Source organism: Manacus candei, unplaced genomic scaffold (assembly GCF_025592945.1).
Source record: "Manacus candei isolate 608988 ecotype Guabito, Panama unplaced genomic scaffold, ASM2559294v1 h1tg000056l, whole genome shotgun sequence".
Classification (NCBI taxonomy): domain Eukaryota; kingdom Metazoa; phylum Chordata; class Aves; order Passeriformes; family Pipridae; genus Manacus; species Manacus candei.
Genome location: NW_026138104.1, coordinates 8,847,161 through 8,870,095, shown reverse-complemented (window position 1 = coordinate 8,870,095; position 22,935 = coordinate 8,847,161). Strand labels below are relative to the sequence as shown.

Here is a 22,935-nt window from a genome sequence, read left to right as displayed (position 1 = left end):
GCAAATGTCAGAATCTAATAGCAGGAGTAAAAGTACCTAATCTGTGCAGAACATATATTGCACATCATGTTGTTTTTCTTTATAATATCATATTAGTCAGACTTGCATGAGATTATATTTTAGCTGTTAAATACAAAATAAGCACATATAAGTGCGTGTAAAATATTTTTGTATGTAAAATACTTTTGACACTGTGTAATAATTTTTTTTCAGGACTGACCAACTTTGCAGGTAGTTTACCTGATCTTATTAGTAGAATGTCTAACAATAAATCTTCCTCCTTCCATGATGAAAGTATTTGGTGGAGTAAATTGAAGGTTATTCAAATGAAAATAAGTTTTCCTGTAGTTTGGCTAAGTGGTAGACTGTTATTTTTCAGAAAATACCAAATGTATCTGACAGAATCATGTGCCACCTGCTAGTGTTTCTAAGCACATGTTAGGCTAACCTGTCAGCCTTGGCTAACCTGTCAGCCTTCATATCACTCTCTTCTCTACTCTTCATGAACGTCTCTTGCTCTCTTCTTCCAGTATTAGCCAAGATTTTATTTTAAAATTCAGTAAAGAATGTGATTACTGAAAAAAAAGGAAATAAAAATATAGGAAAACTGCATATTATAGTTAAGATATGTATTTTCTAACAACCTAGATTGTGCTGATCAGGAAAAAGAAATACTTTTATGATAAATTTACTAGGTAGGAAATATTGGCAAATGGTGAACTCTCAAATTATTATTATAATTGGCAACTCTGAAGCACTCGAATAGCTCTCTCCTCAAAATACTGTACAAACAATCATTCCTCATCACAAGAGACATATAAAATTCAGAACAGCCAATTGAATTTTGACCATTAACACCAACTCTGATGAATTTCTGTGTAGTGGATGTTTAATTAATGTTGAGAGGGTCACACATTCCTAAGAGTTTCATAGCTGATGAGATGAAAGACAATTTAGAAATAAAAGGGAAAAAAAGCAAACAAAAAGTGGAATTCAATAAAAGATGAGAAAGAAGAGATGGTATGTCAAACATTAAGGACTGAGGAAAAGAATGTAAAATAACTGATGTTTGATTCTCCTCTTTCTGCAGGATTGTATTCTATTGTAAAAGCAGGTAATTAAATTAATGAACTATGGTTTTGACACTGTAAGTATAGTACCTTTAAAATAATAGTAAATTGCCAGAGCTGTCTGAATGTGACTTCAGGCTTTATATTCACAAAGTAGGTAATCAAATCATTATCTTTCCTAAAGAATTAGAACAGAATTGTGTCTGAAAGCTACAAAGAGTTTTAAGTAGACAGAACAATATTCTTCATTGTTTTTAGGTGTTCCACATTGACTAGGCTCAATTTAATCACAGCTCACTATACACACAGTTGTTTCAGAGGCAAGCCTGTACTTCAGCCATGTCTTCATCTATATTTGTTTTTCCTATGCTCTCACTAAGCCCTGTTTTTGTTTTATTTGTCCAGAGGACACCTGTCTCTTAGTTCTTCATAAACTTTTGCTATCATTCTGTTTTTCTTGCAAAATCTTTTTTTTGCTAGTTTAAAATGTCTTTTCTGTTTCAACAGTGTGTGAGCTCTCCAGTAGTCTGTAGAGGCACAGATCCTTCCTAGTTCAACCTCATTAAATTTTCTCCTCGGCTTCACTTCCACTGGTTTCCCGAATTAGTTGGATACATAAAATTAAAATAGCTGTAATAACATTAAGGCTTTTATCCTCTTTGTGAGCCAACTACTAGGCAAAGTCAAAATTGCTTAGGCAGGTCTGACACTGTCACACAAGGTCAATAGTACATCTGTGTTATGGACAGCATATGTCTCATCTCAAAGTCTCCAGTCAGGGTTTACAATGTTAAATTCAGTGTTAAAATACTGGTAACAATAGTGCTGTTTGTGTAGGATTTTTTCTTTTTAAAATTTAATCCTAGACCCTTTTCTCATTCAATTCTATTTCCTTCTAATTTTAGCATGTTCTTTTTAAAAACATATATGCTTTATTTTCCTCAAATGAAGCATCTTAACAAAATTGTCTAGATGCAACTGGGGAGGAAATACACTCCTAAACTGAAACTTTCACAAAAAAGTAGAAGATAAACTTGCACTGTTAGAGATATTATATATTACCTTGGCCAGGTTTTCTGTGGTTTTGGGGTCACCATTTCACTTCCTTCCAAGTTTGAGGTTTGAGAAGTTACTAGAAATCTATTATTCCTAGTCCAGTGAAGTAAAAGTTCATATGTTTGCACATGAACTGTATAGAGAGTCTTGCCTTCTCTATAGTAGAATCCAATTACTATGAATCAGAAAAGGAAAGTTAAGGGAATGGATACATTTCTTGGAAGAGTTTTCAAGACAGAATCAACGGTTGCCTAACAAAACCTTCTGGTTCGTGCAGAAAATAATAGACTTATTCTTTTGTTTGGAAACTCTTTTCAGTTTCATAAATTACGACAATTTATATTCACTGTATCTGGGTCATGACATATACGTCACTTCTGCCACTGTGTAGGGTCAGGGTCAAGGTATTAATCTGCAATTAAAACTGCAGCTTCTGTGCATTGTTGTAGTCCAGTGTGAATGTTTTGGATTTTGAGACTTCATGATGCCTGTGATTTTCCACTGGCTTTACTTATATTAATCTGTATGGTTTACATACTGCCAGGCTGTAGCTAAAGAACGCCAGAAGATTCAGGAAGTGGGTCAGGGAATTATTCCATAACTCAGTTATACTTGTCCATAACTCATGTCTTAACAAGTTGCAGCTTGTATGTTTTATAAACTGAAATGAAATATTGGAACTAATATATAAACCATAACAAAACTCAGAGTGTTTAGAGATTCACTAGCATAGAAAAACTGCCTTGCTGAAGCATATTATTAATGTTGTACTGCAATACTCAGTCTTTCATTATGCTTTATCAAAATTTATTTAAATTTTGAATTATTTTCCAGCAGAAAATTACAAAAGGGGCTGTGATTTGAGAGAGTCAAGTTTAACAGAAAATAAGAAACTGACAAAGTATTAAACTAAGAATTCTGTTTCATACTTTACTACTTATTTTGGATTCCTCCTTTTATAAAAATGACAGTATTTTAATAATATTTTAGGCTGGGATTCCACTTAAACAATGTTTTTGTTCTAGAAGTTTTTTCATTCCATTAATGAATTTTAATTGAAAATTTTCTGGTATAACAATATCGGTTGACCTACTGTCTTTTGGATATCACATTATGCTATTTTGTTTGTTCAGTGTTTTCTAAAAATATGTTGATTTGGTACGTTTGGTCTTAGTTTTGTCAAGGATATGGTAATTGCCATTCTGATTATATATACTCGTAATCAAAACTAGGTGTTATTATACAGAAGAATGACAAAACTGCCCACAAACAGCAATTTTCTTTCCTGTTATTCAGTCATGGACATGCTATCACAGACAGGCACATTATTCTGTCTATCCAGGAATTATTTAATACAGTAAATAAACTTTTACTCTGGAAAAATAAATTTCAAACTTAGGTCTAAACAAAAAAACCCTGTTCTTGACATTGCCATGCAAAGTAAAACAGTATTTCATTTTCTGGTTGCATTTAGTCATGTTCACTCTAAATCGTAATACAAATTAAATAAATTAATTAAAACCCCCTTCAAATAGGTACCATATTTATAGAGATGTTTGCGAGCCAAAAACTGTATAATTGTGTTTTTATTTAATCTTGCTTTCTCTGAAGAAACTGAAATGCACTGTAACTTTATTGTAATGTTTATATATTTCCATGCATGGAGGTCCATTTTACTACAAATTGAGCAACAAATTTGGAATAATCTTCTTTATAATCTTGTTAGTACTTTTATTACTTGTACTCCAATAATGCCTTTAGGTTTCAGTTGAAAGAGGGGAAGAGAGATACTAGGAAAAGGCACCTGGTCAGTAGCAGGGAGCAATTCTGTCAAAGGACTCAAAGATCATTGTTATCCCGAGTCCAGGTATAAGTGGTGCCTTTTTCTTAAAACTGTCCTTTCCCTAGTGGCGATTGTGACAATTCTGAACTCTGATACAGATCTCTGCTGTAGGTCACCCAAAGTGGCCTAATTATGCCACTTATGATGTCAGAGGGTTCAAGCAGAAGGAACAGGGAGGGTAGGAGTGCCATACAGTGGACTGTACTGGATTAGATACCCTGCAGTCTCCTGTGCAGTCTCAACTGCCTGTAGAACTAATGCTTCTGCCTGCTGGCAGATCGTCTGCAAAAAAACTTTCATGGCGTTTACCCCTTCCAGAGATGACTCTAGAGGAAATGTTGTGTCTTTCTTTCCTAGCCCGCTGAACTGAGATCATCATTTCAACACTTAAAGCTTTGTATTGACTGGGAAGGGTTTAATTGGGATGGGACATGGGCTATTGAAATCTTAGGCCTGTTTTACTATCTGTTCTCTGTATTTAATCATATTATCTATTATGGGTCAATCTTCTTTTTAAAGAAAAGAAGGAAATATCAAAAACATTTAATGTTTACAAAATTTAATGGTAGTAAAAGTTCACAAACAATAAACAACAGAAAATAGGACTAGAGCAGAATGTAGGAGGTCATTGACTCCATCTGCTTGCCTCCAAAACAGCATCAATTCTTTGTGTGTCTTCTGGACAAATAGCTCTCTTTTCGTTCATGTTGTGGAGATTTCATAAGTGCTGCAAGCAATATATTCAAAAATTCAAATATCCTTACCTTTATTTATTTATTTGCCTAGCATAGATCAGCCCTGATGCCATTTAACCCAGTTATTTCTTGTCTTACTCACACTGGATCTGGTGAACAGATGATTACCATTGTAGCTGTCCTTTAAACCACCTCCTTATGCTCTACCTCAGAGTAAACTGCTCCAGTTCCTTCCATTTTTCTGTGAAGATCATAATTTTGAGATATTTTGATGTCCTCTGGTCTTTATCAACTTTATCAGTATCTTTTGAAGTGTGATACCTAGAATGAACACAGCACTTAAACTTAATCAGTGCCAAACCAAAGAAGGATGATTTCTTGTATCTTACAAATCTGGGTGTAAGTCTCTCTGTAAAGTTTGCTTTTTTTGTTTGGCAACACTGTGATATTGGTAGATTATATTGTGTTCCACTGATAACAACAGATTTTTATCTACAGTTCTGCAAGCTCGTCATGGCATCAGCCAATTCTCTCAGCACCAAAGAGCAGAATCCATTAAGCTCATCTAGTATGAAAACATCTAAGTTATCTAAGTACTTACTGACTAGTTAATTATGTCCTTAGCATAGGCAGTGTTCACTATGCCATCACTAACATTAAGTAAACATTAATAGAAAACAGTAAAAGTTAATGCATAAAAAGGCCCCTTAATGCTTTTAGCTTTCTTAGTTTCATTTGTTGAAAGCTTGCCATTGACTAACAGATTTTATCCTCTTGATTATTACAGAAGTATCAAACAAAATGATGTTTGAACTTGTGTGTTCCTTGGTAACTATATTTTAGTTTGTGTCCTTATTTGCTTGTGTTTTTCTTTTATTTTCATTCTTATTTGATCTTGTTGGTAGTTCTGTAATTGTCATTTGCAAGCTCTGAGTATCATAACAGAGACATTACATATACATTGCACAGAAGATGTTTTACTGATAGTGTAATGGTGATACTGGTTTATTTTCATTTAATTTATGGATATATATGTTATACCAATATATAGGAAGAGGCATATTTTTAACTAAGTCTGTGTTTAATTTCAAACCTTAAAATTGATTGTTGATCTGCCAGTAGAGTCTATTTGCATCCAACATATCAGATTTCAAATGGTATAACAACATGATGCAGATTTTATGTCAACTTAATGGAGAGGTAACTATTTCCATGCATGTTAAAATCTATTCTGTAACTACTGCCGTACTTACTGTAATGATAACTTCAAGAAACAAAAAAAGAATTGTTGAAACCGTCACTAATATTTCTTATTTTGTGGAACTGATGCTTCAGCACATATGAGAAATATTTTATTGTGGTTTTACATTAAAAACACTTTAAGTGGTGTGTTCATTTTTGAAACCAAAAAAATAAAATGCATATATATGTATTTTATATACAGTTCTATTTTTTATTTAGTAAAAGAAAAATAAAAGTTGTTTATTTTTTAAAAATCTGGTCTATATTAAATATCATATGCCAACTATTATACATGTAAGATAAGGGAATTATGGATTATTATGTTAGGTATAAGTGGAGTTTCACTTTAGGAGAAGCAGTCTGCAAAAGAAGAGACATCACTTTTCAGGTTAGTGATATACTTCTGCATTTATGTAAAATAATAAAAAGATAAGTTTTCTCTTAAAACACCTGCTGCAAAGTTTTTATTATACAAAGCAAAGTAAATAACAAAGCCTAAGATATGTGAAAAGACCATAAATTTCATAAAAGGAGAGCTGTTAGTTTTTTTGAGCTGTAGGATATTCAGTATAGTCTTTTAATCATATCATATGGATTTTTAAAAAAATAGTTTAGTTTTGTTTGTGTGGATAAACTGATTTCCCTATGAAAACATTTGAGAAATTCTTACGCTATCTTATACCCTGGGACATATTTTTCAAAGTAGATGAAAATATGTTATTAAAGCAAGACACATTTCATTCTTCTGAAGTCAAGATGATAACGATGATTAAAAAAAGATAAAAAAGTTGTATCTTTCTTTAGCACACTATATACTACATATGTTTAAAAATTACCTTTATATTTAAATATTTTTTGTGGGGAAATTCTGTGTATATCTATTGTTACAAGACATTTAAGTAAAAATTATGAAGTACTATCAGAATACGCTTTGTTGATTAGCAGAAGTGTTTTGTCTGATAGGAGTTATTGGTCTCAAACTTTATGAAGTAGTTCTTACATTCTTTTTGGATTTTCTCACTTGTGATTCTCTACTACATTTATCCTAACTGTAGGAAGAGCATGTTGAATTTAAATACTTTTTTTACTGTATTTGTCATAGTGTTTCTGTTTACTTTTAAGTAATATGCTGCAAAAATTTTGGTTTTGCTAGATCTACTTGTTTCATATTAGCAAACTTTACTCAGTTTTTCAATATTCTGTATTTCATTATGATGTGCACAACTGGAAGGGGTTGGCTAAAAGTCCTTCACAGATTCAAAACTGTCATTTAGAAGAGATGGGCTTGGGCAGCACAGTTCAGATCTGGATGGGATCCAAAGCTTCCCTAGAATTCAGAGGCATGCAGAAGGTGGATACTGTAATGTGATTTACTAGGTATCCCAAATTGTAACTTCCACAGTTGGCACTGTTCATGTGCTTCAGCTTCTGTTGCAGCCACATGGTAGCTCGGCCCTCCTAATTTCCATTCAGCTTGGTCCATCCCTGATTTTGTTAACACTAAACCTATGTTATAGGTTCAAAAGAATCTACTGTCATATGGTTTAACTCTCTGTGTTGTGTTCTTTGATCTTTTCCTTGCTTTAAGTCTAGTAGCAGTGACTGAAATAGAGCTTATTGTTTAGAAAATCTTCCACTCTTGACTGAAAAATTTCCACTGATGGAAAACTTATCATCGCTCCTAAATAATTTCTTCCAAAGGATAATTAACCACACAATGGAAAACTTGCACTTTACTCCTCATCTAAGTTTTAGTACCTTTAACTTCAAATCATTAAATGTCTGTGCTAGAATGTAGAGCTCTCTGTGATCACGCTCCTATTCATAATAGATTTATTTAGTCACTATGAATGATTCATACCTTAATTTACTTTTTAATAAACTAAATAGTATTCCTCGTGTCTCTCTTAATGCAACTATTTTCCAGGCTTACAATAATTTGAATTTTTCTTTTCTGAATCATCTCCAACTTTTCGCTTTCCTTCTAGAACAGTAAGAAGGAAAATTAGACACAGAATTTCAGTGGTAATTGCACAAGCACCTAAGTGCCTAAAAAGAGAGAATATGTATGTTCCTATGCAGTTCTTCCAATTATATATCCCAAAATTCATCCTTTTAATCAAATATTACACTGTAATCTCAAATTCATATCCAACAGCCCTAGTCTTTTTTATATACTCTGTTTCCAAAACAGAACTCTTCAAGTTATATCCTGTTTTCATTATTTGTATGACCTTCAAAACCCCCTGTATTGGGCAGATCAGAGGACAATGTATCCCAATAACCTGACTGCAACAGGAGGGGAGACACGATGATCAGGATGGAAGTTTTCTGTGGTTAAAGTTCATCTTTTGCATTCTGATGTCCTGACTTCTGATTTTCACAAATGTGGGAAACTTGACTATATAACCTATAGTAGTGTGAAACGCTGTTCTTATCATAGTTCATCAAGGCAGAAGAAACCCAGTACCACAAAAGATTGCCCAGGGCGAAGTAAGAACAGGGCAAACATAGCTTTCTAATACTCTCAAACTGCCACTTGTTTTTAACACAGGAGGTTAAGAGTTGGATGACATATTTATGTTTTTGTTGACCTTCAGTGAAAATTTTTAACTTTCACAGAATCATTTCACAACTAGTCTGTTACCTCATTTGAAGAACCAACTACCTTAACCCTATTATACCTCATTATGAAAGGAGATTATATCTGTATTAAAAGAAACATAGGACAGTCAACCCCTCTCTGTCCCATTCAAGGCCATCCCTAACACCGTCAACCTCTATGATATCCCTTCAGGCGTCCCTCTTTTAGACTAAAAAAATTTTGGATTGTCTTTGCTGCTCTTTTCTGAAAGTTTTCCAGTGCTATAGTAACCTTCCTGAGGGGGAAGCTGTAGAATTGCTTGAAGTTTTTAAGTTGTATGTGAACTGTAGATTTATACTGTGGTATAGTGACGTTCTCTGTTCAATATTTTTTACCAAATAAGTACCAATATTATGTTTATTTGTTTGCCATCTCAAGATATCGTTTCTAATATTTAATGGTCAGCTGAAAAACTATCATTTCATCTATGGAGTTAGGATTGTTTTTTCTGATGTGCACAATTTCTCATTTTCTCACTTGCTGTTTTACTACCCTCTTAGTCCTAGTAATTTTTTTAGCAGGTTGTCACAACAGGCCCTGAATTATAATATTGTTGATAAACTTTGTCACTTAACTAGTCCTTCCATTTCTCTGGGTGTTTACGAGTATGTTGAATCACATAACTTCAACACGGATCCATGGAACTCCACTAAATCACATCCCTTAACTGAACTGACTTTTTGCTCCTATCCTCAGCTTCCTATCCTTCAGTCATTCTTTCCAATCCAAATAATGGTCTTTCCTGTTATAATACAGTGGCTTACTTTCTTTTCTTAGGTCTTTCCTTTTTTGAGTTTGTCGAAATCGTTATGGAGTCCACTTGGACATATCAACTAGATCACCATTGCCACAGCTTGATGACTTTTGTCATTCTTTGGAGCTCTAAGTATATCATATTGTTGCAAGAATATTATATTCACTGACTGCTAATTCTGTTCTTTATTACAGTCTACCAATTTTTCCAGCGCATATTTTTGGCTAAAAGGCCTTGGATAACCTTTGAGCTGTTTCCAAAGTTGACATAACATTTATTGTTTCACAGGACAGTAACAGGGCAGTTTGAAGTGAGAGGATATGTGCCACCTCTGCTGAATCCACTATTATACCGTTTCCTTTATAACTCAGCTGAATATGATCTAATAGCGGCAATTTGTTATTGTTCATAAATGTCAGGGTTTTTAAATAAACACTTTCTACAAGGGCTTCAATCTCAGGAAAAAAATCCTCTGAAATGTCCACAATGGAAGATTCCTGTTAGAATCTCTGGAATACCAATGCAAAAATGCAGACAGGATCTCTGAAATGTCTGTATCTTCACTCTGTGTTCTTTAGCTATCTGCAAACACTTGTACAAAGCTCACAATACTTGACTGCCTAATTTACTGGTCCATTCACAGAAAGCCATATTAGTCATTTGTCACCTGAGCTATTCACTCACTTGAATCTTTATGACATTTGCAGACTTTATCGATAATTCCCTTTCTTTCTATGTCTGTGTTTTTTAACACAATAGAATCAAAATACTCTAACTTGTTTCTTCTTTAGTAGTGATTTTACTGTGGAAGTGACTACGTTTTATAATAAGAGCACTTTACAGATTTGTTAATTATTTGCTTTATTTTAGGCAGGTGATCCAACGGCTACTGTAATTGCACTGTGTTCAATGAGAGATTTCAATATGGCTCAAGAATCGTGTCAGCTGGCTTTCAAAGACACTGGATGTCTTGAAGTGTTAATTAATTTACTTGATACAGAAGAAACTAACTGTCAGGTAAGCAGCTTTGTCAAACAGATCTATGAATATGCCCTTTCTATTAGAATATTGTTTCAATTTTCAAAGTTATAGAGTGTAAAGAAAATTGATTTCTTTCTTTACTCATTCCTCTATTTTCTTTTTTCTTCGGATTTTTGAGAAAGAAATCAATTTCTTTGACTTTCAGTTTCTTAAATATAAAAGATAAGATGTTTTAGATAACCCAGCATTTTAAACAATGTTAATGTTTTTTATAATTAAATAATGTTTAACATCTGTTTTTTCCCATTATTTAGACTGGTTCATTAAAAATCCTGAAGGAAATTAGTCAAAATATACTGATCAGACATGCAATTGCAGATCTTGGGGGCTTAGAGATCATGGTGAAAATACTGGACTCTCCAGATAAAGATCTAAAATGTTTGGCAGCTGAAACAATTGCTCACGTTGCTAGATTTAAACGAGCACGAAAGACAGTAAGGCAATATGGAGGAATCAGGAAATTGGTAAGCAGACATTAAAATTTGTACCCTTGTCATATGTGTATTTTTGTTAAAAAAATACATCATGTGTTGTATACGTGATTGTTGTGGTAGTGTTTACCGTAATTAAAAAGCAGTATAATATCAAACTTCCCTTTAGATATTAAAAAATATGGGTTTTTTTAGGTTGGGCTGTTGGAGTGTGTTTCAGTGGGGACACCACACCAAGCCAACGATACCGAAATAGCACGCTGTGGCGCTTTGGCACTCTGGAGCTGCAGCAAAAGCACCAAAAACAAGAAAGCAATCCGTAAAGCTGGTGGCATTCCATTGTTAGCTACATGGCTCAAATGCTCAGATGCAAACATCTTAATCCCAGTAGTGGGAACACTACAAGAATGTGCCTCAGAGGTAAGTAAACACATAAAGCTAAGTTATTTCTAAGCATTAAAACAATTGCCTACTAAAAGGAAGTATTACATTTTAATGTCACTTAAATCAGGGCAGTTATCCCATCAGGAAGTAGATGCTTTGTGTGATCGAAGTGTTTTTGAGAAGGTCACAGCTTGTAATGAAGTAAAGGCCATATATTTTTTATTTAAATGGCTGGGAGTAGTATGTGAACCATGGCAGATTTCACAGCTTTGAGTATATTCAGTTTTTAAATTCAAATACAAATATTTTTTACCATGACCATATATGTGATTACATGACTGGGACAGTTCTGCTTACTATGTTTATCAGTGATGGGGACAACGAGATCAAGGGCACCCTCAGTCAGTTTGCAGACAACACCAAGTAGAGTGGGAATGTTGAATTGCTGGAGGGCAGGAAGGCTCTGCAGAGGGATCTGGACAGGCTGGATCCATGGGCTGAGGCCAATGGTATGAGGTTCAATAAGGCAAAATGCCAGGTCCTGCACTTGGGTCACAACAACCCCAGGCAGTGCTACAGGCTGGGGGAACAGTTGCTGGAAAACTGCCTGGCAGAAAAGGACCTCAGGGTGCTGGTTGACAGTGACTGAACATGAGCCAGATTGTGCCCAGGTGGCCAAGAAGGTCAGTGGCATCCTGGCCTGTATCAGCAATAGTGTGGCCAGCAGGACTAGGGCAGTGGTCACCCCCTGTTCTTGGCACTACTGATGCTGCACCTCAAATCCTGTGTTCAGTTCTGGGCCCCTCACTTCAAGAGAGACTTTGAGGTGCTGGAGTCCAGAGAAGGACAGCAGAGCTAGAGAAGGATCTGGAGCACCAGTCTGATGAGGAGCAGCTGAGGGAGCTGGGGTTGTTTAGCCTGTAGAAAAGGAGATGAGGAGGATCTGATAACACCATCCAGCTGCCTGAAAGGAGGTTGTAGCGACATAGGGATTGGTCTCTTCTCCCAGCTAACAAGCAATAGGACCAGAGAAAATGGCCTCAGATTGAATCAGGGGAGGTTTAATTGGGGTATTAGAAAAAATTTGTTTGCTGAAAGGGTTGTCAAGCATTGGAACAGGCTGCCCAGGGAAGTAGTTGAGTCACCATCCCTGGAGGTGTTCAAAAGACGTGTAGATGTGGCACTTAGGGACATGGTTTAGAGGTGGACTTGGCAGTGCTGGGTGAATGGTTGGACTCAAAGGTCTTGAAGGTCTTTTCCAACCTAAATTATTATATTTTTTTATGATTCTATACCTCCATTTATAGAATCATATTTGAAAGTAAGGTGTATTGTACTTCAGGTAAAAAATATAAATACCTTCTCTTGGAGAATTCGAGACATGGAAGACATGAGTTTTCAAAAGATTTTGCATTATTGAACACTGTAAAAATTTAGTTTCTTGAATTTAAAAATTAGTTTCTTGAATTACACAAATTTAGGCATGTTGCATGAGACACAAACCTGGCAGGTTTCAGGTTAAATAAGTCTATATTGAGGGGGTGACTTCTAACTTGGAAAGAATACTAAATGCATCTCTTACAATGATGTTTCCCCTCTCTTAAACAATGATCCCCTGTTACAATGCCTGTTTTTCTAACCTTGTTCTAGGTATAGATCTGTTGTTTTGGCTGCTGGTTATCAATGAAGTGGGGGGGTACTTCGTGATCCCATTCTGAAGCACCTTTTACTTTCTTGGCTCTGAGCAGGGAGTCTGGATACCTTTCAGAATATTCTGCATTTTCTTTAAGCCAAGTGGCTACACTTGCAGCACCTGGTTTTACAGGTGCTTGGAAGAGCACTGCAGAGAATTTCTATATTTGCTTACCTTTGAGATCATGAGTAGTATTTTCAAGGCAATGATTACTTGTGCTTGTGACAAAGTACAAGACTTCTCAATACCAAACCCTGGAATTGTAGCACTGTATTATTATTGTGACCTATTAACTATTAATATACTGGATTTAAAAGATGCAGTTTATCTTTTTAGCCAAGTTACAGGCTTGCAATAAAAACAGAGGGAATGATTGAGAACCTGGTGAAAAATTTGAGTAGTGAACATGAGGAGCTTCAGATGCATTGTGCAAGTGCCATATTTAAGGTAATTTTATTATAATCAGTAGATTGGAGCCAGAATTAGCCCCTTGTTTTCATGTGGTTGTCGGTTTTAATATTTCTTAATTTCACTATTTCTCTAATATGTAAGAAATTACTTTATAAAAATGTTGTGAATATTTTAACTGCATATTTAATACTGTAGTTAAGTTCCTACTTGCTCTTCTTTTGTGCAAGTCCTAAATTGCACGGGTAGCCAGTGGAGAGAAGACTCTTTGGATTTTTTATGTTTGTTTGCTCACAAAGTGGACAATGTGACAGTATAAGCACTGCTGCATATACAGTAGCAGTTTACTGTCAAACTCTCTTAGTGAGTTGTTAGCATATTCAGGTACTTTAATACAATTTTCTTCTGTATTAGATTTTACTAGTTACAATGTAATACAGCTAGCTTTTGAAGACATAATTTTACACATTTTTATATAATGTATATATTTAATTGTTTTGTATAGTGTGCAGAAGATAAACAAATACGTGACCTGGTTAGACAACATGGAGGTCTACAACCACTCTCTGTTCTGCTTGATAACTCTGAAAACAAGAAACTTCTGGCAGCTGTGACAGGAGCAATCTGGAAATGTGCTATCAGTATAGAAAACGTGTCAAAGTAACAATTTAATTTTACAAGCATTTATTACATGATTGTGTTTTGATTTTATGGACCTCTATTTTTTTCAAAATTGTTGTGTCATGGTTCTTCAAAAACATTCTTTATAATCAGTTGGACTTTCAACTTAGGTTTCATAGTACTTAAAAAACTCCCACCTGACCTCACCAGGGCATGGTGGACAGTTCTCAGATCCTAGAATGTTAAGAATCAATGGAGACAAGTGATGCCTCTAAAGAATAGCTAAGACATAGGACACTGAGTCAGGAGGTGTACCAGCACATACTAAACATTTGATATATGGACATATCTGATATCCTCTCTCCTCCGTGTAGCTTACAAGCTGGAATTACTGCTGCATGGTAGACAGAGTTCTTAGTACACTTTAATGTCTTACATCAAGAGAGACAGAGAGCAAATTATGTCATTCTAGGGTAGATGTCTAATACATATTAGAAATATACTGGTGTTTAGGATAGTTAGTCTTGATGCTGCTCTTCTTGACTACAGAAGGGTCTCAGGAAAGTAGCTTATTCTGGAGACCCAGCTTCTAAATGAGTGGAATTAACTGATAAGAGTCCTACCATAGGTACCTACAACCTCTCTGTACCAGGGTCCTGAGTAATTGTCTGAGAACGTGACAGCATGAGTTATCACCCTCCACCTTTCATGGAACAGCTTCATCATTGAGAATACTCGATGTCCTCATCTAAAATTAATTTACCATATTCATGCACCTTACCTCAAAAAAAAAGCTGGCTCTGCTGCATATGTGCTAGGTTTCCTAGAAGTTATGCTGTTCTGTACAAAAGAATGCAAGATTCATATGTTAGAAAGAGTATAAGTAAGAGGTAACCTCTTCCTGCAGCCCTCATTTTAGTGTACTTTGCTGAATAAGCACAAATATAGATAAAGGCTAGATAAAAATTAGGAAGATTTCCACTCTAAGTGTTTACATTCTGGCTTTTTTACTGTCCTTATTGAGTTCCCAAACCCATAGTCTTTACATCTTCTACTGCTGTCCTACTGCTTTTTGCATTCTTGATTGTATGGTAACCTAACTTCGCAGAAGGGTATATCCTTCTTTTCTGTGGGCTTTGGGTATCTGCACAGAGGTATCCTGATTTTGGATCAATCAATGATGAGACAGGCTGAATGGCTCTCTCTCTACTAGTAAACTAAACAGGGCCAAACCTTTCAGGGTTCAGGCACTATGTTAGGATTATTCATACAGTTCAACTGCCAGTCCCTTACACAGTTTGGCCTGTGCCAGCAAGCACTGTCCCAGACAATGCCCAGACACTCCTTGGGAACAGTGCAGGCAACAGATTGTTTCCATTAGGCAGAATGGGTGAGGCCACCCTGAGTTGTGAGGAGAAGAGATTTTAGCCATATGGATGCTATGTTGTGCTTCTCGTCCTCAGGGCTAGAGAATGAGCCCTTGCCTGTTTTATTTATTAGTATAGCTGTAGCCAATAATTCTGTCCAAATGCAAACAGATTTTTGTTGGGCTACTCACATATCTTTGGCAAGTGCTTGGTGCTCCACAAAGGTTACTAGCCAGGCACAGCTCCAGCTGAATTCGTGTATTATGTAGTGCTGAGTCTGAAGCATTAAAACTGTGTCCAAACTCAAGATGGGAGGGCACTAAAGAAAAGGGAGTGAGGTCGGTATGAAAACACCTAAGTAGATCTGGAGGGGTGAGCTTGAGTCTGGCCTGAAGCTGGAACTAACAAATCCTGCTGGTTCCTGCAGGGACACTTAATTACCTTCAAAGTGCTCCACAGTATTTCCTATACCTGAAGTACCTTGCTGAGGTGATGTGCTGACTCAGCAGTGAGCTGATACAGGTGCCTGGGCCTGTCCAGCTCACATTCCAGTTCGCGTGCAAGGAGCCGTTCTGCTTCTGGACACAAGATGGCCCGAGCCAGCAGCTCTGTCAGAGAGCAGCCTGCTTGTTGCAGAGCCAGCTCCTGTCGTTCCGTCTGTGAAGCGGTTGATATGCAATGCAGAAAAAGTAGCCAGAGAAAATCAGTTTGGTGGTTTTTTGTTTTGCTTTGTTTTTCTTTTTTTTTTTTTAATTATTTGCTTACTTTCTTGCTCTTTTATTCATGCTGTTGATGTTTACTCTTGAAAAAAATGATTATAGGGATACTTCCAAGTTATAGTGAACAAAGAGAGGAAGATTTCCCTTTAAGCAAAGTTTGAATAACCAAAAAAGAAAGTTTCTCACTTCTCAGTTAGTTTAATTGTTATGCTGATAATCCAGCTTGGAAAGATTAAGTTTTATTGAAACAGCTCCAGTCTGCCATAAAAATCTCAGAAATATTAATTTTTTTTTTTGTATGAAAGAAAAGCCACATGTGCAACTGATTCTTGGAAAATACAGTTTTTGTAGCTCAAGTAGACACTTCCAGAAGGTAGGGGCTGGGAGGGAAACACAAATGAGGACTCAGTACCCTCAGAGAAATTATCTCTGATAATTAGATTAGATACAGGTTAGATCTAGCTTGATATACCAAGTGAAACTGTCAAGGTGTGTCAGAAAATGTATGAAAGGAAGATACAGTATTTAAGTATAAATAATCCTCTTAAGTTTTGAACAAAACAAACTTAGAAGATGATTCTAGCACTGAGGAAACATCCTGTTCTGAAAGATGAACTTCTAAGGTTTAGCACACATCTCTTTGTTGGATAGGACCTCCAGGATTTTAAAAAAACCGTATTTTTGATTTTCAGTACCAAAAGTTTTATGAAGAATGAGGAAAGTATTAATATAGCAATCAAGTCAAATTTCTGTCAACTTATTTCTTAATTTCAGATTGAAATCTAACATAGTACAGTAGAGGTGTACTAGAACTATGGGTCTGACCTTAGGAAAATGCAATGTATTAGGCCTGAACTAAGTATAGAACTGCTCAGGGCAAACTCTCTAAAGGCTCGTGATCCTTTGGTTCAGAGAGGTGGAGAAGGGTCTGGTAGACCACTACTCTAGCTATTGTTAACATAGCAGGAAAAAGTGCTGAGGTCAGGATAGCATAGTAATTGCCAGTCCTCTGGTTTGTTTCAGCTATTTGTAGATGTTGTGTCCACATGTCAAGGTTTAGAAAACCCTCAAACTACTCAAGAGATTCCTAGATAACTAAATTAGGGAAATGTCATGAGAAAAGTAGGTTCTATATCACACTTATTCTAAGTGATTGGAATGACTTACCTGTATTAGGATTTCTTCAGCAAGATGATTTTACATACAGAAATTAAACATTGTACTTCAATAATAATGATATTTAATTATAAAATTAAATTTATAATGGTAACATACTGCAAATAATAACTTTGGGTTTATTGCTGTCTTTTAGATTTCGGGAATATCAAACCATAGAAACTCTGGTAGGACTGCTTACTGATCAGCCTGAAGAAGTCCTTATAAATGTCGTTGGAGCACTGGGAGAATGTTGCCAGGAGAAAATAAATCGAAGTACTATCCGCAGATGTGGTGGAATACCACCTTTAGTGAAGTTACTAACTGCAACAGATCAGGCACTACTTGTGAATGTCAACAAAGCAGTAGGAGCATGTGCAACAGAAACTGAAAATATGATGTGAGTTATTACTATGTATAGCATTTTAAATATTAAAAAATATTTAGTAATTCTGATGCAAATATAGTCAATTCTAATCTGACCTAAAAGGATATTTTACTTTTTCGGGTTTTTTTCAGGATTCTGTGGGTTAGTTACAGCCTCCTGTAAATGTGCTATATAAAAACATTATTAAGGAAATACATATATTTTATATATATATATCTTTTGCATTTTGAGGAAAACCAATTTAACCTTTATTAAATTGAGTTTTATTAAACTTAAAATTCAAAATTACAAAGCACCATTTTGAAGTGCTGCATGATAGGTATGTATTTTGCCTTGTCCTTTTACGTCTGTTATCAAATCATAAATAATAATCATAAAGGCTAAATTAGAGAAGGTTATTCTAAAAAGGAAATGTGCCCATTTACTGTCATGAAAATAAATTTTTTGAAATAGCGTACTTATAGTATTTTGTATTTTGTCCCCCTCCATCGTTCCTTTTGTGAACTCAGGCAGTTTTGGAACCTTTTCTCACCTCTTATTCCTTTGCAAAACCAAAGAAAAAGGATGTCTTTTTACTGAGAGAGTTGTTCCTCTCTTTGATTTTGTGGTGTAGATTTGTATAAGTTACAAAGATTCTTGAGTTTGATGATTAAGTTTCCAGTTAAATGTTGAGGTCGGCATTTACTGCACTTACAGTTCCCTTACAGGGATATTTACTTGAAGATTCTCAGCATATTTCCCTCCGTATACATAAGGAAGGTCAGAAAGAGAGTTTTATTAAGCTCCTCCTGTTCTGATTTGCATAATTCACTTGATATTCATATAGCAGTGCAGGGAATTCTTTTCCTGAGTAGGGCTTTTGTTTTCATGCTTTGGCTGTCACCCAGTGGCAAAAGGCTGGATGGTACACAACTGTAAACATGGGTTGTATGAGCAGTTAGCCATGTAGCATAAAACTATAAATAAACGAAATCACTTTCAAGACATCTCACTAAAAATCAGTCTTTAGTGTTATGTATTAACCTAACAGAATTAGCATTGCAAATACTGAAAAACTTAACAGAATTAGCATTGCAAATACTGAAAAACTTAAATGCCAATAAATATAAATTGATATTTATAAAACCTCAGACATACTTTTGTATACTCAGAACTGTCACTTGTAGTATCCAGTATGGATAGCTTCATACTGGAATGTGTTCAGTATAAGCATAAAAAAGAATACAAGTTGCTGTTAAAATTGTGATAGAACAAAGTCCATCTTATTTTTAAGAAAGAGAGAGTACAGGTTGTTTGGGACAAAATTTTATAGACTTTGTGAAGAGTGAACAAAGGAATAAAATTTGGTTCATATAAAAAATTCTCTGTTGAAGTTCTCAACTCTAGAAGGGTTTTTAAAAGCATCTTAAAACATTAACAAGTAAGCAAGATCTTGAGTATATTCTAAGAGTAGAATATACTTTTTACTACTACAAAAAACCTGTAACACAAAATTTATTATTACTAGCAAGCCTGTGGCACGTACCTGATGTGTTGTGCTAGCTAGGCTTGTAGTACTAGAAGAGATAATGCTGCTGTCTTCTCCCGAAGCGTGACTCATCCCAGTGGGGATAAGTTTGATACCAACCCAGCAAATTTTTTAAAACCAATGCTTAGCTAAAACACTGACAGCAGTGTAACTGTTCACATGTTTAAATGATTTGCTTGAGTGCTCTACCTCTCACAGGGTTGAGAGCACTTAAAAGCAACAACAACAAAAAAAGTACATCTATTCCTCTCCTTTCTCCGCCTCTCAGACCAGTACAACAGAAGCTGAAATTGTATCTCCTCATCCAATGTCCTCTCCTTTTGGGGAAGAATAAGTCACCAAGGACATGAAGGATATACACACACAGTCTGTAGTATGACTTTTTTCCGTTTACAGAATTTGGGCCCAAAACAATAAGCAGCCTTGTTAGAAACTACTGTGGAGTTCAGTCTCTTTCTGTAAACATTTTCTGAAGTTCTTAACCAAAAAGGCACATCTGAACAAGGATATGGAGATGTGCCAAGATTATCTTCTAAAAAGAAGCAAAGCAAAGCCACTTGAAGCCTGCAAGTGTATATAGGTGATGAGAACTTTCCATTGCATGTTGATACTTAGCTGTTTATGGTCTTTCTTACTCATCTAGATGGAACCCTATTATATTCCTCATTTCATAATCACTTATTTCTCAGAGTGTCTTGATGGGTTCTAGGTGAGCAGTTCTTCTCTACTGTTAGCCTTTGTGTTGACAAATTTGGCTGGTTTTGAGGCTTGTTTTCTTTGTCATGTGGTACAGACAGGCTCTGTTTTTAGGGTTACTTTTTTAGTTTGGCATTACAGAAATTTTGAAAACTATGATGATTTTTCTGAATTCTGCTATCATTGACTTCCATATGTACTAGAAACCCAGAAAAAAAAGCAGAAAAATATAAAGATAGGATCTCATAATGATTTAGAATTTTCAGATATATTCTTACATTTCATGTCTGTTTAACAAAGTGTGGGTTAGAAACTAAATATTCAGTTGAGCAGTCTTCTATTTTGAATGTGGTTATTCTTGCAGCAGTAGGTATGTGGAAACCATAGAGACCAAGTGTAGGGCTCACATAATTTCTGTGAATGATTCAAGGATATGTTATGAAGAGGATGGGTTTATTATAAGAAAAAAATATTATTGTGGATTATAAAAACCTGAGAGTGTTCTATGAAGCAGTGGAGTTAAATTATGAGGGAAGTGCTGTACAGTTTTCTTACGTTCCGTGGAGGAAGCCTACTCTGATGAAGATAGACTAGTAGATAAGCATAAGTGAATCTACATCTTCTACATGTATTTTGTGTTTTATATTTCTGACATTTATTGCAGCCATTTCTGGCTGACACTATAACTTCTACAACTGCTGAATGGAAAGTACACTAGTGTTACTTTTCTGCACCAATCCTTTACTTCAAGGCAACTTCAAGCAATTAAGTGATTCTTATTGGCTCTATTGAGCTATTTAAAATAAAGAATAGCAGCCAGCTTCTATCAGAGCCAAAAATAAGTTGACTTATCTTAAAAAAAGCATAATTATGTGACTGAACTTTCTTACTCTTTTGTGGACAGCATGAAGCTGTTCTCCATGCTACACTGCCATGACAGAGATGCTGCAGTACTTTTTTAATGTATGTTTATCTTTTTGAAGAACTTTTTATAATTATTCTTTTTCTCTTACTAAAAACAAAGGTCTGGTGCTTATTCTTTGACTGTCACTTTATTTTCATTTGCCCTCTCCATTTGAAAACCCATAGACTTCATTGCTAGTGTTCTAAACTGAGGGTTTAGAATACTACATACTGAAATGTACAGTTATTTTAGCCAAACAGATGGAGTTTGAGTCATTGGTATATAATACTATTTATCAAAGCAGTCTGCAGCAACTAGTGAAAGTTTTAAGGAAAATGCTAAATTGTGGTTTCGAAAAAGACGAGATTATATTCTGCCAGATTTAAACCCTGTAATCTTACCAGTGAGCACAATACAGAGTCAGTATAACTTTGTTTATTTACATTTGCGTTTGTGGTCTTAATTGGCAGGCAATTAAACTAGAGTTCTCAAAGTTTTGGCAAACAACATTGTAACAGAGAAAGATGATAGATATGACAAACAGATGTCTAAGCTGCGTGTATGTATGTGTATTTAAGCAATTCATGTCAATGTTACTACTGGAAATGTTCAATATTAAGTTTTAATTTGAAAGAGAAGTACTATTTAGGATTAACAGCTTTGCTAGTTTCAGATTTTAAAAAGCAAAGTAAATTGTTAGAATTGTGACCCATGTCTTGCTCATGATGTTCGATGTTTTCATGATATCAAGATTCTTAAATAATTTGAAAAGCCTGTGTTAAGCAACTTTTGCCTGTGAATAGACAACAGAAGTCAACAAAAATTATCTTGTTAAGTTATCTGCTCTGGTCAGATAGCAAATACCAATTCACTGCAATACTAAACATTCCAGTAGTCTCTGAAAGGGTTTAACCACATTAAAATCTTTTGCCCATAAGGCCGGTTCTATGTACACCCTACATCAGCGGTTCTGTGTGGAAAGCAGGAAGATATTTTGGTCATACACCTTGCAGTTACCTTTTAGTAGGAGTGATGCCAGCTGCATATCCCTTCACCTCTGCTCTAATGGTGTCTGGCCAGCACAGGAGCGCCTCTTCCCTCCAGCCATTTCTAACTGCCAGTGCAACTACTACTGGTTATTTTGAGGAGCAGAATAATCTACACCTGTTCTAAATTGTGTCAGTGATCAAATAAGATCAGTATATGATGAAGTACAAAGCTTTGAATTACAAGAACTGGTCCAGTTCTCTTGTGAGATGGCTCAGCTGTGCGAAGGAATAGAGCCACAACAGTGGGCTCTTGCATTGGAACTCCACATATTTATATATTGTTATGTACTTATAGTGAAGCACCAGACAGCAATTACTTACCATAAAGTTTATATTTCTATTTTGGGTGAGTTTCATGCCTGTTAAGATTTTGACTATTAATGATAATGTTCTGTACATTAGATACATGACAATCAGCTATTCTATAAAGCACTTAAATATCTGAATAATTAAGTGTTAAACATTAAGATTTTTATATCAACTAAATATCATATTATGTCAAATTTTATGAGTTTCCATTCAGCTTTCAAAGAAAATGTTATGCATTTTTATTAAAAAACCTGTGTTTTAACAGTCCCATGAGTGGTTGCTTACTCTGGATTTAACTGTAGTTTAATTTTATCATCAGAATGTCGACAAATTATTATGAAATATATAATTTAAGTGAGTGAAACCACAGAGTGAATAACATGCTAGCTATGGATGAATACAGAATTGAATGCCAACCAAAGTATATTTTATGGTATATTTGCTTGTATTTATTGCAATAAGCAGCTTTATTACAGCATCCTCCTAATTATTATAATACATTTTGGGAAGAAAATTAGATATGAAAACTGTTTACAAAACCAAATCAGAATACTGTTTAGCATTATGCCATCAGAGCTGAAATTTTCAAGATTACAGGTCTATTTTCTTCTCTCTTTCTTGTTTATTTGTAAAGAAACCTGAATGTGTATTTTTGTCAGCTTTAAAAAGGAATTTTCACATAGGAAGGAAACTAATGTCTAAGCACTTTTATAGAGGAAACATTTTTCAGGACCATTTATTTTAGTGTTCCCTTTGCTGTTAAGGCAGATACGCTCATTCAACACCCATTTTCTTCATCTGCTGGGTGTGTAGTGAAACCACAGAAAGATAAAGTATTGAACTCTTTAGCAATGCTTTCTTAATTGGCAAATATATGCTCTCAGCAAGATGAAAATAAAAGGGTTTGTGCTTGCATAGTGATTACACAATGATAATTC

General features: G+C 35.2%; 1 protein-coding gene across 1 annotated transcript in view; it reads left to right on the top strand.

Moving 5' to 3' along the window:
- ODAD2 (outer dynein arm docking complex subunit 2) overlaps positions 1-22,935 on the top strand; it is an 85,604-nt gene that overhangs the window by 16,343 nt on the left and 46,326 nt on the right. The window contains exons 11-16 of the mRNA XM_051802319.1: positions 10,175-10,321; positions 10,600-10,809; positions 10,972-11,196; positions 13,190-13,300; positions 13,767-13,921; positions 17,281-17,523. Of these exons, the coding sequence (XP_051658279.1) occupies positions 10,175-10,321; positions 10,600-10,809; positions 10,972-11,196; positions 13,190-13,300; positions 13,767-13,921; positions 17,281-17,523 (1,091 nt within the window). The remainder of the gene's footprint in view (positions 1-10,174; positions 10,322-10,599; positions 10,810-10,971; positions 11,197-13,189; positions 13,301-13,766; positions 13,922-17,280; positions 17,524-22,935) is intronic.